Consider the following 22,494-nt stretch of genomic DNA (forward strand, 5'->3'; position numbering starts at 1 on the left):
TTTCTTTTTTTTTTTTTCGTTTTTTTTTTTTTTGATATCTCAAAACCTCTTTACTAATTAAGCAGAAACTCTCGTTGAGTTATATTCTACTTTTTTATTTTCAAAATTTCACTAAAAATAATAATAAGATTTTTAACTAAGTATAGCTTTCGTTTAGTGTAATAGTAATAATAAATTTTCATACTTCATGATCTAAAAAAAAAAATTTATAATATGTAGAGAGTTTATAATTAGTCAGTTTCTATAATTTCTCAAGAGTTAGATAAAGTGCTGATACATCGTCCTCACAATCCTTTTTATTACATAATATTTTTTGTCGACCAGACAATCCTTTTTCTCAGGTTCAAAAAGAAACCAAACAATACATCACCAATTATTTTTAGGGTGCATTAGGGTGTTGTATTGAAGCTTAGGAGTCATTAAGACCTCATTCAAGTTTATTTCAATTCTATGTAGTTGCATCCTAAGCAGAATTAAGAATATTAAGATAATTAAAAATAAGAAGATTAGAAAAATTTTAATATAAACAAATATCAAATTTCAAAAACAAATATCCATAATTTCAAAAACAAATATCCATAATTGTTTACTGACTCCATTTCACCAATTATAGATGACGTCATTCACAACAATTGTTAAAAATTATTTTCACCAAGCGTGGAAATAATTTTTACGTTAAAAAGAACTTAAAAGCTTCTGGAATAATTCACAACTGTTGAGAACAACCTACAAAGTAGTACAAACTTAAATCATTTGCTCTTTTCTTAGATATGTTCGATCTCCCTTACACCTATGTTTTTTTACTTATGCAATTAATTAGAGTCAGGAGAATTTTGAAGAAGAAAAACTTAACTATTAAAACAGGAATCACACATTGATTTCTTCGTTATTAGCAAAGATGAGTATATTTCATTTAAGATAAGTGAACAGCCAGAATCTTAAAAAATGTAGCGAAAAGACGGTAAAAAAAATGTCCCGCCTAAGTTCAGTGTTCCTTGGTATAAAAATAAGTTCCAGTGTTCCTTGGTATATGATAAAAGTAAGTTCAGTGTTCCTTGGTATATGATAAAAATAAGTTCAGTGTTCCTTGGTATATGATAAAAATAAGTTCAGTGTTCCTTGGTATAAAAATAAGTTCATTGTTCCTTGGTATAAAAATAAGTTCATTGTTCCTTGGTATAAAAATAAGTTTAGTGTTCCTTGGTATATTATAAAAATAAGTTCAGTGTTCCTTGGTATAAAAATAAGTTTAAAACGTCAAACCCGTTACTTGAGTTTTGATTAACTTCTTTTTTTTTTTCTATTTTAATACCTGGTTTTAGATATGCATTTTTTTTACAAGAATAATCTACAACATTACTCAAAGTTTGTATTTAGCAGCGAAATTTTTGTATTAATAAAAGAACACATGATTGTGTATTTAAAACTCCTTTTAAAAAAACTTTATTTCTTTTCAAAATCTTCAACCAAATGAAATTTTTTGAAGATAAAACTAAGGAATTTACAACATTTAATCAATGTGGTCACCATCATCAAACAATTGGCGCCAGATCAAGATGTATGTAATCTTAGCATTGAAGGGAGCCTGTTTATTACCAGCTTTGCTCCATTAGAATTAAGCTGATTTATTGGTTCAGAAAAGAAAATAATCTGGCTTAATCCTCGTCCTTCTTCAACTTTGTAGATCAATTAGGTTTGAGTATGTAAAAGAAAGGGTGACATTTATTGGGTCAGTATTTTTAATGAGTCGGTCAGTATTTTTTTTTTCAATTTTCAGTATGTTATTGAGATGGTCAGTATTTTAACTAAATGGTCAGTATTATATATTAACTGTCAGTTAGTTAGTTAGTTAATTTAGTTATCAGTTTTTAATTAAATGGTCAGTAATTTAACCAAGTGGTCAGTTATTTAATTAAAATGATTTGTATTTTAAGCAAAATGATCTGTATTTTAAATTAAGTGATTTGTATTTTAATTAAAATGATCTGTATTTTAAATTAAACGATCTGTATTTTAAACAAATATTTAATGATCTGTAACTTAAATAAAATGATCTGTTATTTAACTAAAGTATTATGAACTTTGACCAAAGTAATTAGATAAAATTTACAAATAAGACTGCCATTTCTATCTGAGCACTGAGCAAAGAAAGTTTAAAAAAATGGAAAACTTTATTCCAGAATACAAGTCCTCTAGTGAAGAAGATATTGAGACAATAGAAGAGCAAGCATCATTGAAATCAAGGAAACAGAAACGAAAACGTGAATGGATAAGATGTGAAACATACCCGAATAAGAAAGATGCAATTGCAGGTAAACAGTTTTTAAGTCATCAGACAGCTAGGTCTCAGACAGTTAGGTCCCTTACAGTTAGGTCAACAAACTTTTAGGCCTAAGAGCCATTTAGGTCTACAAACATATAGATTCATTGCACAATTGGAGAGAGAAGAAAGAGGGAGGAGATGAGTTTTGCTCTCTCCCCTCTTTCCTCTCTCCTATAACTCTCTCTCTTTTCCTTTTCTTCTCTTTCTCTCTCTTTCTTCCTCCTCTTCTTTTTATTTAATTCTCAAATATTTTTTCAGCGATAACAGCAGAAGATCAATGGAGTTATCATTATTCCAATTACACTAACGATGGAAAAAAATCATACTATAGATGTAAAGCCATTCAAAGACGCAAAGAGCAATGTGACCCTGCATTTTATCTGTTATTTGATTCAGCAAGTGACAATGTAATCATTTACAGAACTGAAAATGGACATGAACATGACAGTAACAATATGTCCAAAGAAGCCATCCCTATTTTTTTAAAGACTGAAATCAACAAAATGTGTGACTTGCTTATGAAACCAAAAAGAATTTTAAGAACCCTTGTAGATAATAGCCACCAAATCCAAATGAAACAACTCCAAAACTATATAACTGCTTACAAAAAGAAAAAATATGGTAGTACATCAATTTCTCTTGGTGAATTAGAACAATGGTGCATAGACAATAATAATGTTCCCAACAGTGAGGATGAACCTTTCATAGTAAACTACAAAATAGTTACTCTGATGGTTCAGATGTCGAAGAAGAAAATGATGATGTCCTAGACAATTCGATATTTCGAATTTTTGTATCAACAAAAAGACTCTTATGTCAAGTTTCGGGAAAAGATAAATTACATGTTGATGCTACGTACAAACTAAATTAGCAAGGGTTCCCTGTGTTACTAGTTGGGACCACTGATATGGATTGCTATTTTCATGTATTTGGAATGGCCATGTGTTCCAATGAAAAAACTGCAGATTTCAAGTTTATATTTGATAGCATTTCTTATGGTTTGGCAAAAATCAACCAGGGAGGGTATGAACCTGAAGTATTAATTTCAGATGGTGCTGATTCAATTCGAAATGCATTTTCTGATGTTTTTGGCAAAAAGGATATGGTGATGTGTTGGGCGCATATGCGTCGGAATGTTAATAAAAAGGCTGAGGCAATGGTGAACAAAACCCATCAAGATGAACTTATTGAGGATATAGACACATTGCAAAAAAGTCAGAATAAAGAGATCTTTAAGAAAGCTTCAGGTTTGTTTTTGAAAAAATGGAAAGCACTTGAACCAGAATTTTCTAGGTACTTTGAAGCAGAATGGTTGAATTCTCATCAAACTTGGTATGAAGGCTTTAGACATTTCACACCAAGTACTAATAATGCTCTTGAATCATTTAATAGAGTGGTGAAAGATGAAGATACCTTAAGGGAAAAGCATCCATTTTCAAGATTTAAAGAGGTTGCGTTAGAAATGGTTGCAAAATGGTCAAATGAATATTCAACAAACATGAAAAGATACAGCCAAGAACCAACAATTACACTAAATTTGTGGACAAAAGGTTATCAGTGGGCCAAGACCAACAAATCAATTTCATCAAAGCAAATAGGTGAATCAACTGAATATTATTTACCTGCAAATGATGAAATAAAAACTACTCAGACAGAAATAGATTTCATTAAAGAAATGAAATGGAAGACTTTTGACCAATTTAAACAAAAAGCTTTTAAGGTCTGGACCTTAACTATGATCAAGAATGAAGAAAATTGGTCACATAATGTATGTAGTTGTCCAGATTTTTTTGGTTCGAACATATTGTTGGTTTTGCAATTCGAATGAAGTATTGTAAACCCCCACTGGCAGCAAAAGATGTTCCTATTGGTGAAAAAAGAAAACGTGGGAGACCAAAAAAAGCTACTAAAGCATTACTAAGAGACTGATCACATTTTGATATTGTTAAATATTTGGAGATCAAATATTTTTCAAAAGTGTATAAATAAAGCTTTTACTAACCAACATCTGTTTTTACTGACCAATTTTAATATTTATACTGACCAATTTTAATATTTATACTGACCAATTTTAATATTTATACTGACCAATTTTATTTTTATACTGTCCAATTTTAATTTTTATACTGACAAAACTAAAGTGAAATACTGACCATTTGTTTAAAATACTGACCCAAAATTATATATATACTGACCAAAAAATACTGAACATTTATTTCAAAAAATACTGACCAATTCATCACAAATACTGACCAAAAAATTTGTACTCTAAAAGAAATATATGAAGTCATCAATAGGAACAGTTCATTGAAAGTCAAAATCTTGAGTAACAGTTTTATCAAATGGTTCAACTGTGCAAAATTTATTAGAACCACAATAGATGGAAAGTTGCTTGTGCACTGTCAGGAAAATCAAATTCGTCTCAGTGTTGCTCAGTTTGTGGAATAACTCGATCCAAAAAGAATAATATTGGTGCATGTCAAAAAAAAGGTGATTTACAAAATGAATTTAAGTAAAGTTTGTCAAGATTACATGCCTGGATAAGAGCTGTTGACAAACAGACTATAAAAGAAAAGAAGATTGAAACTCAAGTCAAAATAATGGAAAAACTTAACTTGGTTAATAAAATACCTAAAGCTAAAGGTTCTGGCACTAATATTGATGATGTTTTTTTAGAGAATCTGAAAAAATATCAAACATCATTTGGCCAACCAAAAATTATTCTTGACAAATTTTTTGTAATCCTATGTATCTTGTGGTCTAAGCGTTGATGCTGATAAATTTCAAGAATATTGTTTACAAGTTACTCATTTGTATGTAAATTTATTCCATGGCACTACATGCCATCTAGAATTCATAAGATTCTTTTCCATAGTCATTCAGTTATCAGAAGAATGTCTCTTCCAATTGGCATGTTATCTGAATAAATTGAGGAATTGTAAATCACAATCCTCGGTAGTTTTATCCGAGACCGCCACCAATAAGAGTATACACAACCGAGGCTTCCTTGATGTAAATTTTGAAATCTTTTATTTTGATCTGCTTTTGAATCATTTAGTATAGTACAGCTTTAACAACATGTGTCATTTAAAAGCGGCTCTCAAATCTGAACGATTGTAAGAAAATCAAAAAAAACATTATGGCAATGCACTCATGGGTGCAAAACATGTGGGTAAAATTTTAGTCTGATCGCATCTATATTTCAGGATTTACGGCAATTGCATTATTGACTTTTTGCATTTTTTGCAACTTTTAGTGCATGAAGTCTCTAATTTGTTTGCTAAATGAGTGCAAATATCATGATGAGCATAGAAAATAGTTTCTATAGGAGTATGCTAACAACTTCTACTATATTTATCTTTAGGTTTGTCTGATGGTTTTGGTTCAGAAAACTCAAAAATAAATTTTTAAAAAGGTGATAATAATCTGTCTTCTTTTAGATATCAAAAAATGTCATACTTATTTTTGCTCTTTTCACATGTAAATTCATTTTAAATTGCACACAATCGTACATTGAACAACAGAAAATAAACAAAACTGAACAAAGAAATTTCTTTTTGTGTAGAGTCATTTTAAGAAAAGTTCATTCCAAGAAATATCAGAATTTATTCACTTGTTTTTGTTTTATTGTAAAAAGATGTATCCAGATTGTAAATTAATTTAAGTAATTTAAGAATTTGCATTTTATTTGTTCATATTAATTAATTTTTTATGCTATTAGATAAAATATTAAAGTAACGCATAAAATAGAATTGCAGCAAGAGTATTAGAACTATTATAGTTACCTAAATATTTGGGTTAAGTTTTTTATATTTTTATGACAGTGATTTATATCAATACTGAGGTGCATAAGCACAATTTTAATTACTCATACAAATAAACCCATAAGTGCAGGTTAAAAACATACGTTTTTAAAGCTTTAAATATACCACTAAAGAAAAAATGGGTCAAAACATTTTATGTGATGTAATTTGAGTAACCATGGGTTAAAGTATTCTTATCATAGCATCAAAATAATTTAGGGTTCCCAACATGAAAAAAAGAAAGTTTGTTAAAGATATAGATTTAGCAGCCAAAATGAATATTTATGTAAATTCGTTTTTGGCTTTTAACATTAAAATGATAATGTAACCTTACCTTTTACAAAATTTGTTGGTATATCACAGTAGAGTTCTTAAAGTGCCATCATTATAAAAAAAAGAGCATTTTTAACAAGTAAGTCTCTTAATAATAGCTGCAAAAACGCAAAAAGTCATTATTGCAATTGCCACAATGCCTGAAATATGCGACTAGGCTGAAATTTTACCCACATGTTGTATACTCTCACCCCATATAGGTGGCGCTCTCGGGTCAGCTAGGTTATCACTATGGTCATTCGTGGTAACAGTGGATAATGTAAACAATGTAAAATAAAAGTCGAGCACAAAAAAAATTAAAAAATTAAGATCTCGCATTCCAAAAAGAAAACCGAAGAAAAGTCTTTTTTTCTCAAAACACCAAGAATTTTTCTAATTTCTACTGATTCTTTCTTAACTCCATTATACTCTATTATCAATAAAACAATTTTAAAATTAAATTTTTCTAAAAAGATGAAATTTCAGTACCATTACAAGAATTAGACGGAGTGAAGTAACCCAAATACATTTAAGCTTAAAACTATTCGCAGGAAAATCCCCAGATTCATGACACTGAATAAACTTTTTGTACAAAATAATTAAGCACTTTTATGATGTTACAAGAGAATTCTCCAAAAAAATGCCAGGACTAGAAAAATATCACTACCAAAAAAAGTCTGTACCAAAAAAGTGTGAGGTCCAAAAAATAAAAGAGATTTTTTTTAAAAAACAAAAATTTGATGCTAAATCACAAGGCTTTGAATCCTGAAAAGCAAATCTAAAAAGTTACTTTTTCCAATGCATCATTTTGATTTAAAAAACATATTCCATCGTTGTACTGGCAATAGAGTTGCTAACTACAAAAATGAGTTTGGGCGAATTAGTGATTTTCGTCAGTACAGTCAGAAATCGAAAAGCAAAGGAATGCATAAATTTTTCAATAAAAAAAATATCTAAATATCTAAATTAAAGCTCTGCTTTCAGAAAACCATTTGAAATTGTCAATAATATTTTACCAGTTGTAATATTTGCTTCCATGCGTTCATGAGCATCTACCACTTGATCAAGTGTCATAATCGAATCGATAACTGGTAAAAAAACACGGGAAGCGAATTTTTCAATGGAAGACTTTGCAAAGCTTTCAACAAGGTTCTTTTTGTACTAAAAAGAAAAAAACGAGAAAAAATCTGATGATAAAGAAATCGAAATGAAGATCTTTCAAAAGTATTATTTTCAAATAACACTTTTGAAAAACCTTCGTCTGATACTTTAACAAGCGATAAGAGATTTAAAAAACTTTGAGAAAACATGTCACCAAAATTTTAAATGTCTATAGATTTACCTCCAAAGATCTTGTTCTAAGTGTGGTTGTTAATAGACTACCTCGCTTCATTAACAGCTGACTTAGTATACTTCCATCTACATTTCCACCACCCAGTAGACCATACAATACCCAACGTCCTTCTAAGCTAAGGATGGCCAAGTTCTTTTGCCAAAAACTTGCACCAACTGGATCCAGAATAACATTAACACCTTGTCCTGCAAAAATGACAGAAATTCATTATAAATACTGATACATTACTTTCAAAGTCGGTTTTTTTGCTTATCAAAGTGAATTTAGGCAGTTTTTATTTATAACGCTTTATTTTAACTTTTAACTATCTTTTAGCTAACTGACTTTTATTTATCTTTACTACCTTTGGTTACTTCTCTCAGAAACTCAGCAAAATCAGTTGTTTTATAGTTAATGAGAACATCTGCTCCGAGCTCTTTTGCTTTTTCAAGTTTTTCCATCGTACCAGCAGTTGCAATGACATGGCAGCCAGGTATCTGTTTTGCAAGTTGAATAGCAGCAGTGCCAACTCCACTTCCAGCTGCATGTATAAGAACAGATTCATTAGGCTGAATTTTAGCCACTAAGTGAATAAGTTGGTATGCTGTTAACCAAACTTCAGGGATTGAAGCAGCTAACACAAGGTCTATACCTTCAGGCACAAACATCACTTGATACTTGTGTACAGAGACATATTCAGCATACCCGCCTCCTATCACCAATATTAAATGATCATTTTTTTCAATAAAAAAAAAAAAAAAGTTAAAGCAGTATATGTTTCACACTTTAACATAAATGCAAGCTTTAATGTAAATTCAAACTTTAACATCCAAGCTTTAATTTCTGTATTTAACTTTCTGAATAAACTAAATTGTATTTTAATAATGGACACAAAACACATTACAGAACACTTACCACCCAATAATGCCATGACATGGTCTCCAACTCTGGTTTATAAGGAAGAATTAGAAACAACAACAGTATTATAAAAATGAAACAGGTATTAAGAAAAGAAGCTTCATTACAATTATTATATTTAAAATGTCATTTAATATTTTTATAATAATTTAATTTTGTATGTATCAGAATTGCTCACTTTATAATGCATTTTATTTCATAAAACCAAATATTTTTAAACTGAAACTAAAAAAATAAACATTAAAACCTAAACTCTGTGACATTTTCCCCAATTTTTTCTACAATCCCACTTGCTTCGAGACCTAAAATATCTGTTTCACCATTAGGTGGCATATAAAATCCTTTCCTCTGAATTGTGTCTGCTCTGTTAACACCAGCAGCAGCAACACAAATTAAAATGTGATCTGCAGAGGTAAGCTCAGGTATGGGAACATCATCACTAACATACATGTTCTCCACACCACCAAAACTTTTTAGTTGCACCGCTCGCATTTTTTTTACTGATAAATATGGAGCAACAATAGTAAAAACGCAGATCAAAAAAATATGCTTCATATTAACAACCTGGTTTAATTTTGTGTACATATATTTAATCTACTTAAGTATCTATGATTAGAAATGCATTCTTTGAACTCATATGCATAATTGACTTTACAAAAATTAAAACAACAAAAACCCTGAAAAAGTCTAAAAAGTATAATTTTTTTTGTTACAAAGTACCAACCTCTGCTCCAGCCCATCAAAGACTAGAGTTCAATTTCAATCTACAAACACATACAATCAGAAACAGATTCATGGTGCAACTTTAAATATAATTTCACAAAGTATATACAAAAAAGAAATTTCACTAAGCAATTCTATTATTTCTTATATGAGCTTTTAGATTTCAAATGTTCTATAAGTTTTTTGGTAACTTTACTTTTCATTTTATTTTCAGTGAACTTGTTGTTGGATACCCCTGGTGCTTCTACTTTATCTTCCTTCCAAATATCACGAAAATTTCTGTGTTCAGGAAAGGTAGGCATAAGTGATTTATCAATAGGTAAAGGCTTATTTTTAAAATATGAACTTTCTAGACAGTCTTGCGCAGATATACGTTGATCTGGGTCAAACATAAACATACTATTTAGAAGAGAAACCCCAGAAGAAGAGAGCCAAGGAAAGCGCTGCTTGACATTGTTATATGGTTGATGTTTAAACTGAAAGTTCTTAGCACCAGGGAGTTTCACAAAACCAGGCCATATTTTTTCATTTGGTGAACCAAGTAAGTCAATGATGAGCTGCATTTGATTTACCTCTGATTTACCTGAACAATAGTAAAGAATCTTTGATCCATGGTTAGATGTATATGTAGACTTTTTATTCAAAACTTCAAATTTATATATAGTAGTTGAGCTTGAAATAAGGTTTATAATTTATAAATAACTAGCATAAAATTACTTTAATTATCACCTATAATGAGTTTTACATTCATAACATTAAAAAAAAAAAAAGCTTTAAAAGTTTGAAAACACTTCATTCAGCTTTTCAGCTCAACAAACCTGGCATTAGAGGCTTGCACAATAACAGTTCACCCATGACACATCCAATAGCCCAAATATCTAACTTAGGTGAATGGAGTCGTGAACCTAATAGAAGCTCTGGACTACGGTACCAAAGGGTCACTACTACTGGTGTCATTGGCTTATCTGCTTTACCAAATGTTCTTGCTAGTCCAAAATCAGCTAGAGTTTAAAAATAGAATACTCTGATTGCTACTTATGAAACTAAATTAAATTTAGACTAACACACAACAAGTTTAAATTAGACACAGATCAAATCCATGTTATTAAATGCAGGTTTCAAAATATGGTATTTTTTATAAACTGGAAATGAATTTTGTATACTGTATATACCACTGTATAAGTCAACTTCTTAATGTTAAGTGAAAAGAGAATTTTATCTTTTTTAAAAAAATGCATGTATTGAGGTGTATTTTCTACAGAATAATATTTCCATTTTTTACATTCTTAAGGAACATTTTTGACCCATTCTAAACAGCTAAAAGCCTCAACTAATACACTGGTACATATATAGTGTATTTTTAAATAGAACCAAATTTGAACCTTCTAAAATGATGAAGCATAATACTAGATCAAGATTTACAAAAAAATTGTCCAAACCATTTTTTCTGAAAAAGGAGCCACAAACTACTAAGAACCTTCTTTTTATATTAATATAAACTTTTTTTCAAATGCTTCAAATGACCTGCATATGTACATACAGAACAGGAGTAAAAAAATAAATTTCACCTATTTTTAAAGTTCCATCATTTGTCATTAAAAGATTTGACATTTTTATGTCCCTATGAATAATAAAATTACTGTGAAGATATTCAGTACCATGCAAAAGTTGGATGAGCAAGCATTTAACTTGCGCTTCTGTAAATGGAGTTAACATATTATCTAACAACCCTGCTAAGTCATGTTCACAGTACTCCATTACTAAGAATATATATTCCAGAGGTCTTCCAACAGCAACTTCCTTAAGCTTAACTATGTTTTTGTGTTTAATTTTCATTAACAAATTTATTTCACGCAGACTACTTATAGGGAGGCCTTCTTTTTCTTTATCCATTCGAACCCGTTTCAGTGCAACAATTTGTCCCGCAATAGTGTCTTTAGCACGATAAACAACTCCATAAGTACCCTCACCTACTCTATTTAATTTCTGAAAATCAGCTACACTGCGGCAGCTCCCCAAGAAAGGAAGATCAGGGCATTCAATTGGCTCTGATGGGTTTTTAAAAGTGTAAAGAGTAATCTTTTCATCATATTCACTGCTCATGTTTTAGACATGTCCTTGTACTTAGTGTTCATTTAGTATTTTCTAAACAAAAAATACAAACACAACAACAGATCTTTTAACTACCTTAATCTTTTTTTTAACAAAAAAAAAAAAAAAAAAATACATTGTAGAACTATGAATTTGTTAGAGTATTTCTCTAGGTAACTATGCAATAATCAAAAAAACTAATAAAGTAAATATGTTAATTAACAAAATTCCTATGATTTACTTTAAAGTAAATAATGTATCATTAATAATGGCACAAAAATATTGTTTGGTCTAATATCAAGGAAGCTGAAAACTTCATAGCAGATTCAAATAGGGTCAATTTGCATCAAATAGAAAAAAATACTAAATGGTGGTTTTTACATTTTTATCACTTAATCGAATAGCATGAAAGAATATAACCTAATATTACAGAAATAAACTATAAAAAGCTTAAAGTATACATCGCTAGTGTAGCCTCTGCACCCAATATATTTACACACTTTTTATAAGAAACTTAAAGAAAGTGTTGAACTTCAGGTTTCCTAAAAATTTAAACACCTTGAGGCTAAATAAACTTGTTTTTTGTAGTTGAGTTGAAAAAGTTTTTAAGGTTACAAAAATTATGTCTGATTTGTATGTACACATTATGATTTGTAGTTCAGTCTGGTAGTTTTTTATAGATTGGCTTCTTATAGATTAGTATTACAATTTAAATTGATAGAAATAACAACATTTTCAAAAGATTTTCTTTAAGATTTAGTAAATGAAATAGAAGTATAAAACAAGTGTAAAATATTGGAGAAGCATTTGGAGCTCAATTCTTAAAGAATATTTTTAATGATTTACATAGTAATGTTCATTTTATTTTAAATGCTTAAATAAATCTTTGGCCATGCACATATCCTGACAGTGAAAAAAGTCTAGTATTTCTTCTGCACAAGTTTCTTCTGTATGAGCTTTAGACTTTACTCTTTCTTCACATTTTTCAAAACGCTCCATAAGTTCTGAGCAGTGTTTAGTTTTAGCACAAGCCTCACGCAGCGTATTCATAGGGTCAATCGGATCTGCTTCATCTTCTGGTTCTTCATCATTATCATTGTTTTCTTCTTTACTTTCTTCATTTTCCTCATTTTCTTCTTTTTTAATAATTTCATGTTCTAAAATAACAACAACAAAAAACTAATGCATTAATGAGGAAGTTTAAAAGACTGCTGAATTAGTTTTACTGAAAAATGAAAACAATTTTTGTAGGAACTGGTCTTCTTATTCTAAACATATATATATAAATATATATATAAATATTGTTAATAATCATATAATCAATTACTGCAACATATAATAAATTACTGTAAGAAAGACCAGTTAGGTACATTCATGTTCTGATAAAATAACATCTGCTTTTAGTTTAACTAATTTATATTCCAGTAATAGTAGGATTAAATACAATAACTAAATAAGTTTAACATTAACTATAAACAAGTTTATTGTCAGGTTTATCTATGCATTATAACTTCTTACCTATATCATCAGTGGATAGGGCATTAGCTGACTCATTGGTTTCTTGAACAGCAGCTTCTATCGCCTCAGGTCTAATCACAATATCAGGATCGTTCCAGGACATTTTTTAATTATATAATAATAAAAAAACTATAACTTAAAAACACGAAAATTTGTCTTAAGCCAGATTACGAGGAGTTTCTCGTTGTGTCCTTATCCGCTTCGGAAGTGGCAGAGCCAGATTTTATAACTACCTTTTGTTTGTTACTGGAAAGAAGGGATGTCGAGTCTAAAGGAGGAATTTAAAAGTACTTTGTTTAATTAAAATTGATATATTTGTTTTATCTTCATTTGTAACAAACACAATCTTTTTCAAAAGTTGTAAAAGATTTGTATGGTTTTATGGTAATTCAGAAGTGTTCAGAAGATAATGAAGATTGTGCAAAAACATGGTAAATCGAGCTTTTTCGTGTCTTGAAAAACGTCAACAGAAAAAAAGACCAATGCTAGATTGAATAAAATGGTGCTACTGTCTGTGAAAAGATGCAAACTTCATATTGAATTGTTTTTGTAAATTAGGTTGGTTAGTTATTACATAACTAACATCGACACTCGCTTAATAATTTTCGGTTAATAACAACGAATAAAAATAATAAAAACGAATTCTAATTAGTTACTATTATTTATATTTCTTTTGCAGAGAGTCACCGAAACCTTTAAGAACAGCTATCATACGATCATTATAAATTACAAGCTTCGGTTTTTCGAAGTAATAAAAAAGCTGTTAGTCATTTTTACACTTTGACGAGCGAAATTTTTCGGGAATTTAATTACACTGGTTAAAAAAGTTTTAACTTTTTTTTGTCACATGAAAACAAATCAAGTTTTAAAATCAAACAAAACTGCATCAATGAAAAATTAAATTTATTTACTTATATACATTCTTACATTTTAAAAAACATAACATTTCAATTTTTAGAAAAGTTCATGATCATTTTCATCTTCACTGTCTTCATGCTGTTCATATCTTCTTTATAATGATTTAATTTACAAATTAAAATATCGTTTACCATATCTTTATCTAACCTTGTCCTACGGTACTTATTACTTAATGAGTAATCTTTATGAGAAGTAACTTTTATGATAAATAATGAGTAATCTTTATGCAAAATACGGCACATGTTTAAATAATTTTAAAGACATTCTAATTATGCAATATATATATATATATATATATATATATATATATATATATATATATATATATATATATATATATATATATATATATATATATATAGATTATTTTTATTATTATTATTCATATAAATTATATGAATAATAGTATATATGTATTATATATTATATATTATTCATCATATAAAAATAAAATTATATGTAATTCTAAAAAAACTTTAATAAATCTTGTTTGGAGGAGTATTTAAAAAACAAAAAATAAGTCAATACCAATATTAAACATATTTTGGCAAAAGTGAAACACCTGCAATCTGAAAGAAAAAATGAAGGTCGTATTTGGTAAAACCCAATTTTTTAACGCAGTGTTATTGAAAACAATTCTGCACAAATGGTTTTGTAAAACGCATTGAAAATCTTTAAACTCGCATTGAAGAATCTTAATAAAATGCTTCATATCTAATTTTACATGCTATAAATCATCAAGTGTTTTAGCGCACAATTGGCTCCCATTTGACATTACGTTTTCCTATCTAGAACTCAGTCCACTTAATTCATAAGTGCTGTTGGAAATGTGCTACCTTTACACTATAAACCAATAAGCAAGGACAACAAGAATATTTAGTATAACGGCCTTGCATTACTATTAGGAAGTCGACTATTTTAAAATCTCTATTTTAAAAGTGTACTGTTTACACTTTAAACTCTCACACTTTTTTGACTTTTTTAAAGAAAGAAATGAGAGCTTATAGAAGAAACGGAAATTTCCATGGTAAAAAAGATAAACAAAAGTATGCAATGAAAAAATATTAAAAATTTTTTAAGTAATTGTGTATTTACCTTCTGAAGTTTCTTAAAATTTGATGTGACAACTTTATATTCATATTATATTTTTTGAAAAGTATGCTTAAGGATTTATTCGAATGGCGATTCTGCACAAGAATTAAATTATTTAAATTATTTTGAAGAATTAAATGTTTTTACGGAATCTTATAACGTTGAGTCTCTAAAATTCGATTTATTTCAAATGAATAATATAGGAGCTTGATTTTATTTAACGAATAATAACGAAAAACAAAAACAAAACACCGATGCTAAAACATAAAAATATGTGTTTTGTACTAAACGTAAAACGTGGATATAGTGAATCATGCAAATATGTATTTCTATTTTTTCACTCCTTATCTTTATTAGTCTCAACACCCAAACATTTATTTGTCTCAACACCCAAACGCTTATTTTTCTCAACAAAAACGTTTTTTTTTTATTATAATCAAAAAAATAAATGTTAGGGTTAGTGTTGAGTAAAATAATTGTTGTATTCAAATATTGATGCTTTTTATGTGCGCCATCTATATTGTCTTGAACAAAGTTTACGCGAGTATTCAACGCCATGGAGTAGAGAATGGAAATTATGTCACTGTAATATTATGGAAATTATGTCACTGTAATATTCCTGCTCTTTTCATCAAGTTTGGAATTTAACGCTTATAAGCACCAATCTGCGTATTAATTAACGCATCTAAATCTAGCATATATAGCAGTTCTTCTTTACAACAGTAATTTACATCCATCTGTTCCGGTTGCTTATTCGATTACAATAAGAGAAACATACTAACATTTAAAGCCCTGTGAGATAGTCGAAATTGTTTTAACACTGCACACGGAGAGATTGGCCCCTGCATTGGTTTTCATCGATATTTCAAAAAATATTTTTTTAATGTACAGCGCAACAAAGATTTTATGCAATTCGCGTTTTAACTTAAAAAAAAATTAAATCTACTAAATTTTTGAATTCACAGATGGAAATCTTGTAACTTATCACACAAATCTTTTTTTTATTTGATGAGAATTATGATTTCCATGAATGGAATCAAATGTCTTCTCAAAGTTTTTAATCGAATTGAATACTCATACACAACACGTGGTGCCTCTTTAAAAATTTTACTTTAATCTTATAATGGTCTTAAAATTACGTCATTTAGTATACAAATGATGTGTCAATAATTCAGTATCAAATATTTTTTTTAAAGGTTTTGTGACCTTGAACTACTTATTCAGTTTGTTCCACAGTTAACCCACTGGGTTTTGTAGGGTTGTAAATAGTATATTTTTATGCACATAAAAAAAAAATAAAACTAAATTTTTAGGAAATTTTATTTGATAAACATGAAATTTATTAAAACAATTTATTTGCTCAGTATAACTTTATGCTACACAGCAACGTTGGCGAACATCCTCTTTTAGCGGATGAAAAACTATCAGTTCTCTGGTTGTGGTGTTTGGGCAGATATTTTCTTTTTTGATGAGCATACAGTTGAACCCTCTATGGATGGTCTTTCTCGTTTCTTTGTGATTGTATTCAACTGAATCAGCAAAGATGCTAGTTTATATTGGAAATTGGGTTAATTCTATCTAGGCATTCCTAAAAAATCACATGCCTTACGATAAGAGAGTCAAGCATTTACTAGCATAATCAAATCACTGATCCATGGTCCCACTATCTTTTTTTTTTCTTCATTATTGTTTTACTCTCTAGAAAACCGCCCAGAAGTTGATTAGGTCTAACTGTTCCAGTGTAGTGAATGGCCTTTTTCTGGAAAGAGGCAGAGTTAGGAAGAAATTATCCAAAAGAAGCAGAGTTATGAAGAAATTATCAGCATATATTTTGTAGTTGAGAGATGGCTTATTAGGCTCATTCTGTCAAAGTTGAACTTAGCAGCACAACTACATCAGGACCAACACCAAGAGAACTCGTACTTTTCTTATCCTTTGTGTCTTGGTACACTTCAAAGTCGCAATACTTTATAAATTGTCACCATGTTTGAACAAAGAAATACTTTATATATATTTTAATAGAAAAGCTGTGAAGAAAAATGAAATTTTAGTTTTATTTATTAAATTTAAGACTTAGCTAACTGAAAATATTGCTTTTGTTAAATTTAGAGGATATTGAATTTTTTTTAAAATTTTTATGTGAAGAGCTAACGGTGACAATTTTGTCGCGAATGAAAGCAATTGTGAGGGCGGTGGATTTTTTTTTTTTTTTTATTTATTTTTATTGTTATATTATGTTTTCTTCTTTTGCAGTAAAGGCGAAGGGGAATGGGAAGGGGAAGGGGAAGTTTGGGTTTAGTGTTATTGTTGGATTAGGTATATGGAGGTTGGGAGCTAGGTTGATGGTCTGGGGAGTATTTGGTTAGGAAAGGGCTAGGTTTGAGAATAGTTTGGTAAGGAATGGGCAAGGTCTAATCGAAAAGGCTCAACTTACATTCGCCGTCCTCAGTATATTCTATACTACAAAACTCAACAAATGTTCTATTGATGTGTAACGGTAAGCACTCTTATATTTGTGTGACGTAAATCTAGTGGCGCAGATATGCTAAGGTGAGCAGTAAAGCATCAAACTTTTCAATAACAATATTTTACGCATATAGTAATAACAACAATAATATTAATAATCTAAATGCAAACAAAAGTACTTACTACTGGTTCTTCTTCTCTTACTTGTTTTTCAACTTTCCTCATAAAGTTCTCTTTTAAATTCTCCTTTAATTCTTCTCATAAGTTTCTTGTTAAATTTTCCATAAATTCTTTTCATAAATTTCTTATTAAATCTTCAAAACTCTTTTTCTCATAAATTCTTCTTTTAAATCTCTTAAAACTCTTTCTCTTAAAATTCTCTTTTAAATCTCTTCTTCAAAAACTCTTTCTCTTCTCCCAAAGACTTCACTTAAAAACTCTAATTCTTCTTCTCTTAACTCTCCCAATAAAAGCTCTCTTTAAAAACTGTCTTCCCATAAAAAAAACACACACTCTCTCTCTGCCAGATTCTTTCTTTTTTTTTTGAGCTTTTATAGTTCATTAGTTTACTTGACAGGTAAATAGGTCTCTGTATGTACGTCTTTTCTTAATGGTTATTTTTTTATTTTTTGCTTCATTAGTTTTCTCGTGTTTTATTTATATGACATGATGAATGAGTCTCTGTATGTACGTCTTTTCTTAATGGTTATTTTTTATTTTTGCTTCATTAGTTTTCTCGTGTTTTATTTATACGACATGATGAATAAGTCTCTGTATGTACGTCTTTTCTTGGTTGACTCACTCTTTTCTTCCTTCCAATGTTATTAGCTTGAGTCGGGTAAAACTTAAAGATAATGTTTTTCAATTTTATCATTTTCCCTCCTCACATAGCTCCATTCTTCGAAAAAAATCGTCCCTTGATTTTTGATACAAGGCTAGTTCAAATGTAAGTGGTATAGGTATACTGTTTATCGTGTCTGGCTTTTCGAGATTTGAGATTGATATTGTCTTCTATTCAAGTAGGTTTCGAGATTTGAGTAAACTTGATTCGCGTTTTCAATAAATGTTTTAAACCGTGTAAATACATTCTTAAATATTTCGATAATATAATGTCGTGCAAATGCTTTCAATTTCATATACTTCAATTATAGACTTCAATTTTATATACTTCAATTATATATACTTTCAATAAATTTTTTATAAAATTTCTTAATGATACAACAGTTAAATAAAATCTTGAAAATGTAATGTGAAAAAAAATGGAAAAGAAAATAAACAAATCGTCTCAAAAATAAAATGGCTTAGGCACTGAGTAGCAAGGGCTAAAACCTGAAAAAGTGCCTTGAGAAAAGTTAAGTTTAAAAAGGTGAAATGCAAAACTCAATTCACTAAGTTTAAACCTCAATATTGCATTTCACACAAAATACGTTTGATCGTCAAAGTCATTAATATCGATATCGTTGTTGTCGTCGTTGTCGTCGTTGTCGTATCATGATAAATCATGATAAATCATCTTCATCTTTATCATCATAATCAATCATCATCATCATTATCATTATATTATTGACATCATCATCATCATCATCATCATCATCATCATCATCATCATCATCATCATCATCATCATCATCATCATCAACATCATCATCATCATCATCATCATCATCATCATCATCATCATCATCATCAATATCATCATCATCATTATCAAAATTATCATTATATCATTATCATCATCAATAAAAATCAAATTATCAATTAAACATATTATAGTTTAAATCGCTCACATGGGTAGGGTTCGCGAATTTCCCTATGCGTTACTCACTCGCATGTTACCCGTTATACCTTTTATTTACTTTCCTTGAAATTCGTTTACCTTTTTGGTAAACCTGGAACAAAATAACAAAATGAATAAGTTATTTGTCATCAAATCTTTGTTTAACTTTTGATCGTATTCTTGTGTTTTAGTTATTAGTGTTCTTATTGTCTTATTTAAATCTGTTGGCGTTTTGAACATAATAGCCAACGGAACATTACTTTCATTTTTCGGTACTTTACTTAATGCATTATAATTATTCATGAAACGTTGGGTTTTTGTAGTTGAAGGCTTCTTAATTAATGATGACTCTAAAATATTATTCTCCTGATAAGAATTAGTAATTATATAGTTCCTTATACTTGGTATTTTGAGAAAGATTGGGAACTTTGAAACGCTTGGGGAGTACGATACTTGAACTTCGAAGAAAGCTTTAAACTGATTTCTTAATTTGGTTATGTGTTCATTGATAAGTGGTTTAGTCGTCTTAAAATCATATGTCGGTTCATGATCGATGATTTTCGAACAAAGAAGAAATATTGGAATGAACAAAACGAGTTGCAAAAGTAGAGCAGTCATAGTAAGGCTTCTACTTTCCTTATACGGTTCAGAAAAACGGAATGAACGATTGAATGGTATGTTTTTGGGTGGAAAATGAGGTAGCTGATCTGAAGTAACTTTCTTTAGAATCGGAGGATGAAGCTTTTTCACTGGTTCTGAAGTATACTCTAGCTCTTTGTAGAGCCTCCAATTTGTAGGAAACACATTTGTATCTTTGAGGATTCTGATATCATAATTATCATTAACTTTTAACTGAGTTGTGCCTTGGTTTTCTGAACTTGTACATAAGTCTTTTAGGGAACTTAAACTGATTTGGTTTGTGAAACAACTTTCTGTATGTTCTTCTACTGTCGTACAATACTCTCCGTCAGTTAATGGATTCAAAATGCCTTTGTTAAGAGGTGTTTCAATAATTCGTTGCCGATCTTCGTTGTCATGATTATAATTACCGCTTTCTGATTGAATTTTAATATCTAACTCAGAAGTTGTTGTTTTTCTGCTACTTATGTCATTTTCATTAAGATGGTCTAATACTTTTGGCTTCGAGGAAGTATCAATATGTCCTTGGTTTTCGTAACATAAGTTTGGTATTGCAATTGGAGTTTCGTCAATTACATGCTGTTGGTTTAAATCTACTATATTAACAGGAATAACTGTTTCTTCTTCTATCTTTTGGTCAACTTTATCGTTTATTTCTTCGGTATGTTCTGGAGTGAAATATTCAGGTGTAATGTAATCTCCTATCTCAACCTTAGAATTATCATCAAGTATTTCGGGGAAGTTGTTTGTGGCTACTTCGTCAATGTTATTTTGATCAATTTCTACATTACTTTCAGTGTCATGAGAACTGCTTAATGAACTTGTTTCATTTTTGGTAATTTGTGGATCTTCACAGTTGATGGCTTTCACATTTTGGGGTTCACAAATTGTTGAATTAGGTTGATCAAAATCTTTCTTGTTCGTTTCCTTGTTCTCTTGTTGCAGTAGATTTCGTTCAGTAATGTTTTGTAACAAATATCGAAACTGGTCTTGTAGACAGTTCATCTCATGGGTGATCTGTTTATCATTCTCACGTATATTTTGAATCTCCTGTCGCATATGTTTATTTTTATTTTGATTTGGGGTGTTGAAATGTGGACGATTCATTCTATAAGACGTATAATCTCTTGCTGATGCATTATCGTAATAATCGTTGTTGGTTTCATATCGGTAACTTTCATCAAATGTTGACATCTGATTGTTTGTGTAGGGGTTATACCCGTAATCGTAACAGTCATTTTTATGGTAATCTTCTGTATCATCATACTCCATGGTTATGTCGTCATCATTTTCGAAATAATTCTCCTGATATTGAGCAATACTATCTACGCCTAGTATACGAATTGACGTATCATTTCTTTGACTTTCATAGATACCTGCTCGTGTATTTTGAAAGTTATTCCACTTGTTATTTTGTGGCTTGGATTTTACGTAATTATCCTTATAAGTTTGTTGTGGGTTATTTGAGGTAATGGATCTCCAATTTCGGTTACTCGAATCGGGTTGAATGTATTTATTGCCCATGTTTCTGTTCTGGTTATCAAAATTTCGTGGAGTCCAGTTTCTATTGTTTCTCCATTGCGGTTGTTGCGTAACGTTTTTCCTGTACAGATACTGCGAATTGTTACTTTGTGGAATCCTGGGATCTTGATATTCTTGTCTGCATTGTCTTGCCAAATGTCCCGTTTTATTGCATATAAAGCAGGTTGGTTGATTTACTGTAGCTGGGTTAAAATCTTGACTTTTGCCAAAGTTACTATTCGTTTGTCTCCTTAGTCCAACTTTTAGCTTTCTGATCTCTTCTTTGAGCCTAGCTACTTCTCTAGTCGCATTTTCTGGATTAGCTAAATTTGCAGGTGTTGCACTATACGCAGCCACAGGTGGTGTGTCGCTATCGGCAAAAGATACAGTGTTATGCTTAGTAGACTGGTTTTGTAACTTTGTCATGGTCTTTATCACTGTTTCAACTATGCGAGCGTCATCATCAATGTTAACCGAATTATTCACTCTAGCAATTCTAACTGCTTGTGTATATGTCTCTGGTTGGCTTAAGAGAAGTTTTCTCTTTAAATTAGGATTAACTCCTTGAATAAAAAGATCTCTTTTAGTTTCTTCCGAAACTTTTAATTCTTGAGATAGCTTCTCTAAACTTGCTATAAAATGCTCAAGCCCTTTTTCTCCTTCTTTTAATCCATACAGCTGGGTTTTCTTAATCCAAATACGTTCTGGTGGTTCATACTCATTCTGAAAAGCTTGTTGAACTAGCTGTAAATCTTGTCTTATTTTGTTTGGAAGGGATTCATAAAATATCGAAGCAGATTTATTTAAGCAAAGTGGAAAGGCGCAAAGTTGTTCATTATTGTCCCATTTGTTAAATGTGGCAGTTCTCTTAAATTGAAGGAAAAATTCTTTAACATCATCATCCGGTCCTCCGTTAAATTGTGGTAAACTAGATTTATCGATTGTTGGTCTTAATGAGGTTGTAATCTTTTCTAACCAATTAAGAGTGTTTCTCTCATCTTTTTGTCTAACCAAAGAAACTTCGGCTTCTTGTTTTGCCGTGGAATTTAATAGTTTTCTG

The 22,494-nt window shown here is 29.9% G+C and overlaps 4 protein-coding genes and 1 long non-coding RNA gene across 7 annotated transcripts; 1 reads left to right on the top strand and 4 right to left on the bottom strand.

Annotated features, from left to right (window-relative positions):
• The first annotated feature begins 634 nt into the window (after nucleotides 1-634).
• On the top strand, nucleotides 635-4,826 carry LOC149891070 (uncharacterized). Its single transcript, XM_090080769.1, has 2 exons — nucleotides 635-2,312; nucleotides 2,582-4,826. Exon 2 carries the CDS (start codon nucleotides 3,231-3,233, stop codon nucleotides 4,149-4,151), a length of 921 nt encoding a protein of 306 aa, XP_089936895.1. The 5' UTR covers nucleotides 635-2,312; nucleotides 2,582-3,230; the 3' UTR covers nucleotides 4,152-4,826.
• A 1,202-nt stretch (nucleotides 4,827-6,028) lies between these two features.
• Nucleotides 6,029-9,406, bottom strand: LOC145202031 (quinone oxidoreductase PIG3-like). Its single transcript, XM_090080768.1, has 5 exons — nucleotides 8,937-9,406; nucleotides 8,687-8,718; nucleotides 8,136-8,483; nucleotides 7,781-7,977; nucleotides 6,029-7,599 (listed from the first exon to the last, which is right to left on the bottom strand). The coding sequence occupies exons 1-5, from the start codon at nucleotides 9,272-9,274 to the stop codon at nucleotides 7,405-7,407; spliced, it is 1,110 nt and encodes a 369-aa protein (XP_089936894.1). The 5' UTR covers nucleotides 9,275-9,406; the 3' UTR covers nucleotides 6,029-7,404.
• Nucleotides 9,407-9,484: 78 nt separating this feature from the next.
• On the bottom strand, nucleotides 9,485-15,132 carry LOC145202030 (cyclin-dependent kinase 10-like). Of its 3 annotated transcripts, none has more exons than XM_090080767.1 (3): nucleotides 15,035-15,132; nucleotides 10,231-10,413; nucleotides 9,485-9,995 (listed from the first exon to the last, which is right to left on the bottom strand). In XM_090080767.1, the coding sequence occupies exons 2-3, from the start codon at nucleotides 10,367-10,369 to the stop codon at nucleotides 9,550-9,552; spliced, it is 585 nt and encodes a 194-aa protein (XP_089936893.1). In that variant the 5' UTR covers nucleotides 10,370-10,413; nucleotides 15,035-15,132; the 3' UTR covers nucleotides 9,485-9,549. The 3 variants fall into 3 exon arrangements, with proteins under 3 accessions (XP_089936893.1, XP_079931033.2, XP_089936892.1); XM_080074907.2 differs by lacking the exon at nucleotides 15,035-15,132 and adding an exon at nucleotides 10,981-11,735; XM_090080766.1 differs by lacking the exon at nucleotides 15,035-15,132 and adding an exon at nucleotides 11,383-11,604.
• Nucleotides 12,297-19,101, bottom strand: LOC145180520 (uncharacterized). Its single transcript, XM_090080770.1, has 3 exons — nucleotides 17,681-19,101; nucleotides 13,022-13,289; nucleotides 12,297-12,660 (listed from the first exon to the last, which is right to left on the bottom strand). The coding sequence occupies exons 2-3, from the start codon at nucleotides 13,122-13,124 to the stop codon at nucleotides 12,365-12,367; spliced, it is 399 nt and encodes a 132-aa protein (XP_089936896.1). The 5' UTR covers nucleotides 13,125-13,289; nucleotides 17,681-19,101; the 3' UTR covers nucleotides 12,297-12,364.
• LOC149891071 (uncharacterized) lies at nucleotides 18,188-19,221 on the bottom strand (the record flags this gene model as incomplete). The annotated part of the gene is made up of 1 exon (XR_016450773.1): nucleotides 18,188-19,221. It is a non-coding gene; the product is annotated as an uncharacterized LOC149891071 (long non-coding RNA).
• Nucleotides 19,222-22,494: the final 3,273 nt, after the last annotated feature.

Source organism: Hydra viridissima, unplaced genomic scaffold (genome assembly GCF_058129835.1).
Source record: "Hydra viridissima isolate aposymbiotic clone 2 unplaced genomic scaffold, HvirCarnegie_v1 scaffold_3, whole genome shotgun sequence".
Classification (NCBI taxonomy): domain Eukaryota; kingdom Metazoa; phylum Cnidaria; class Hydrozoa; order Anthoathecata; family Hydridae; genus Hydra; species Hydra viridissima.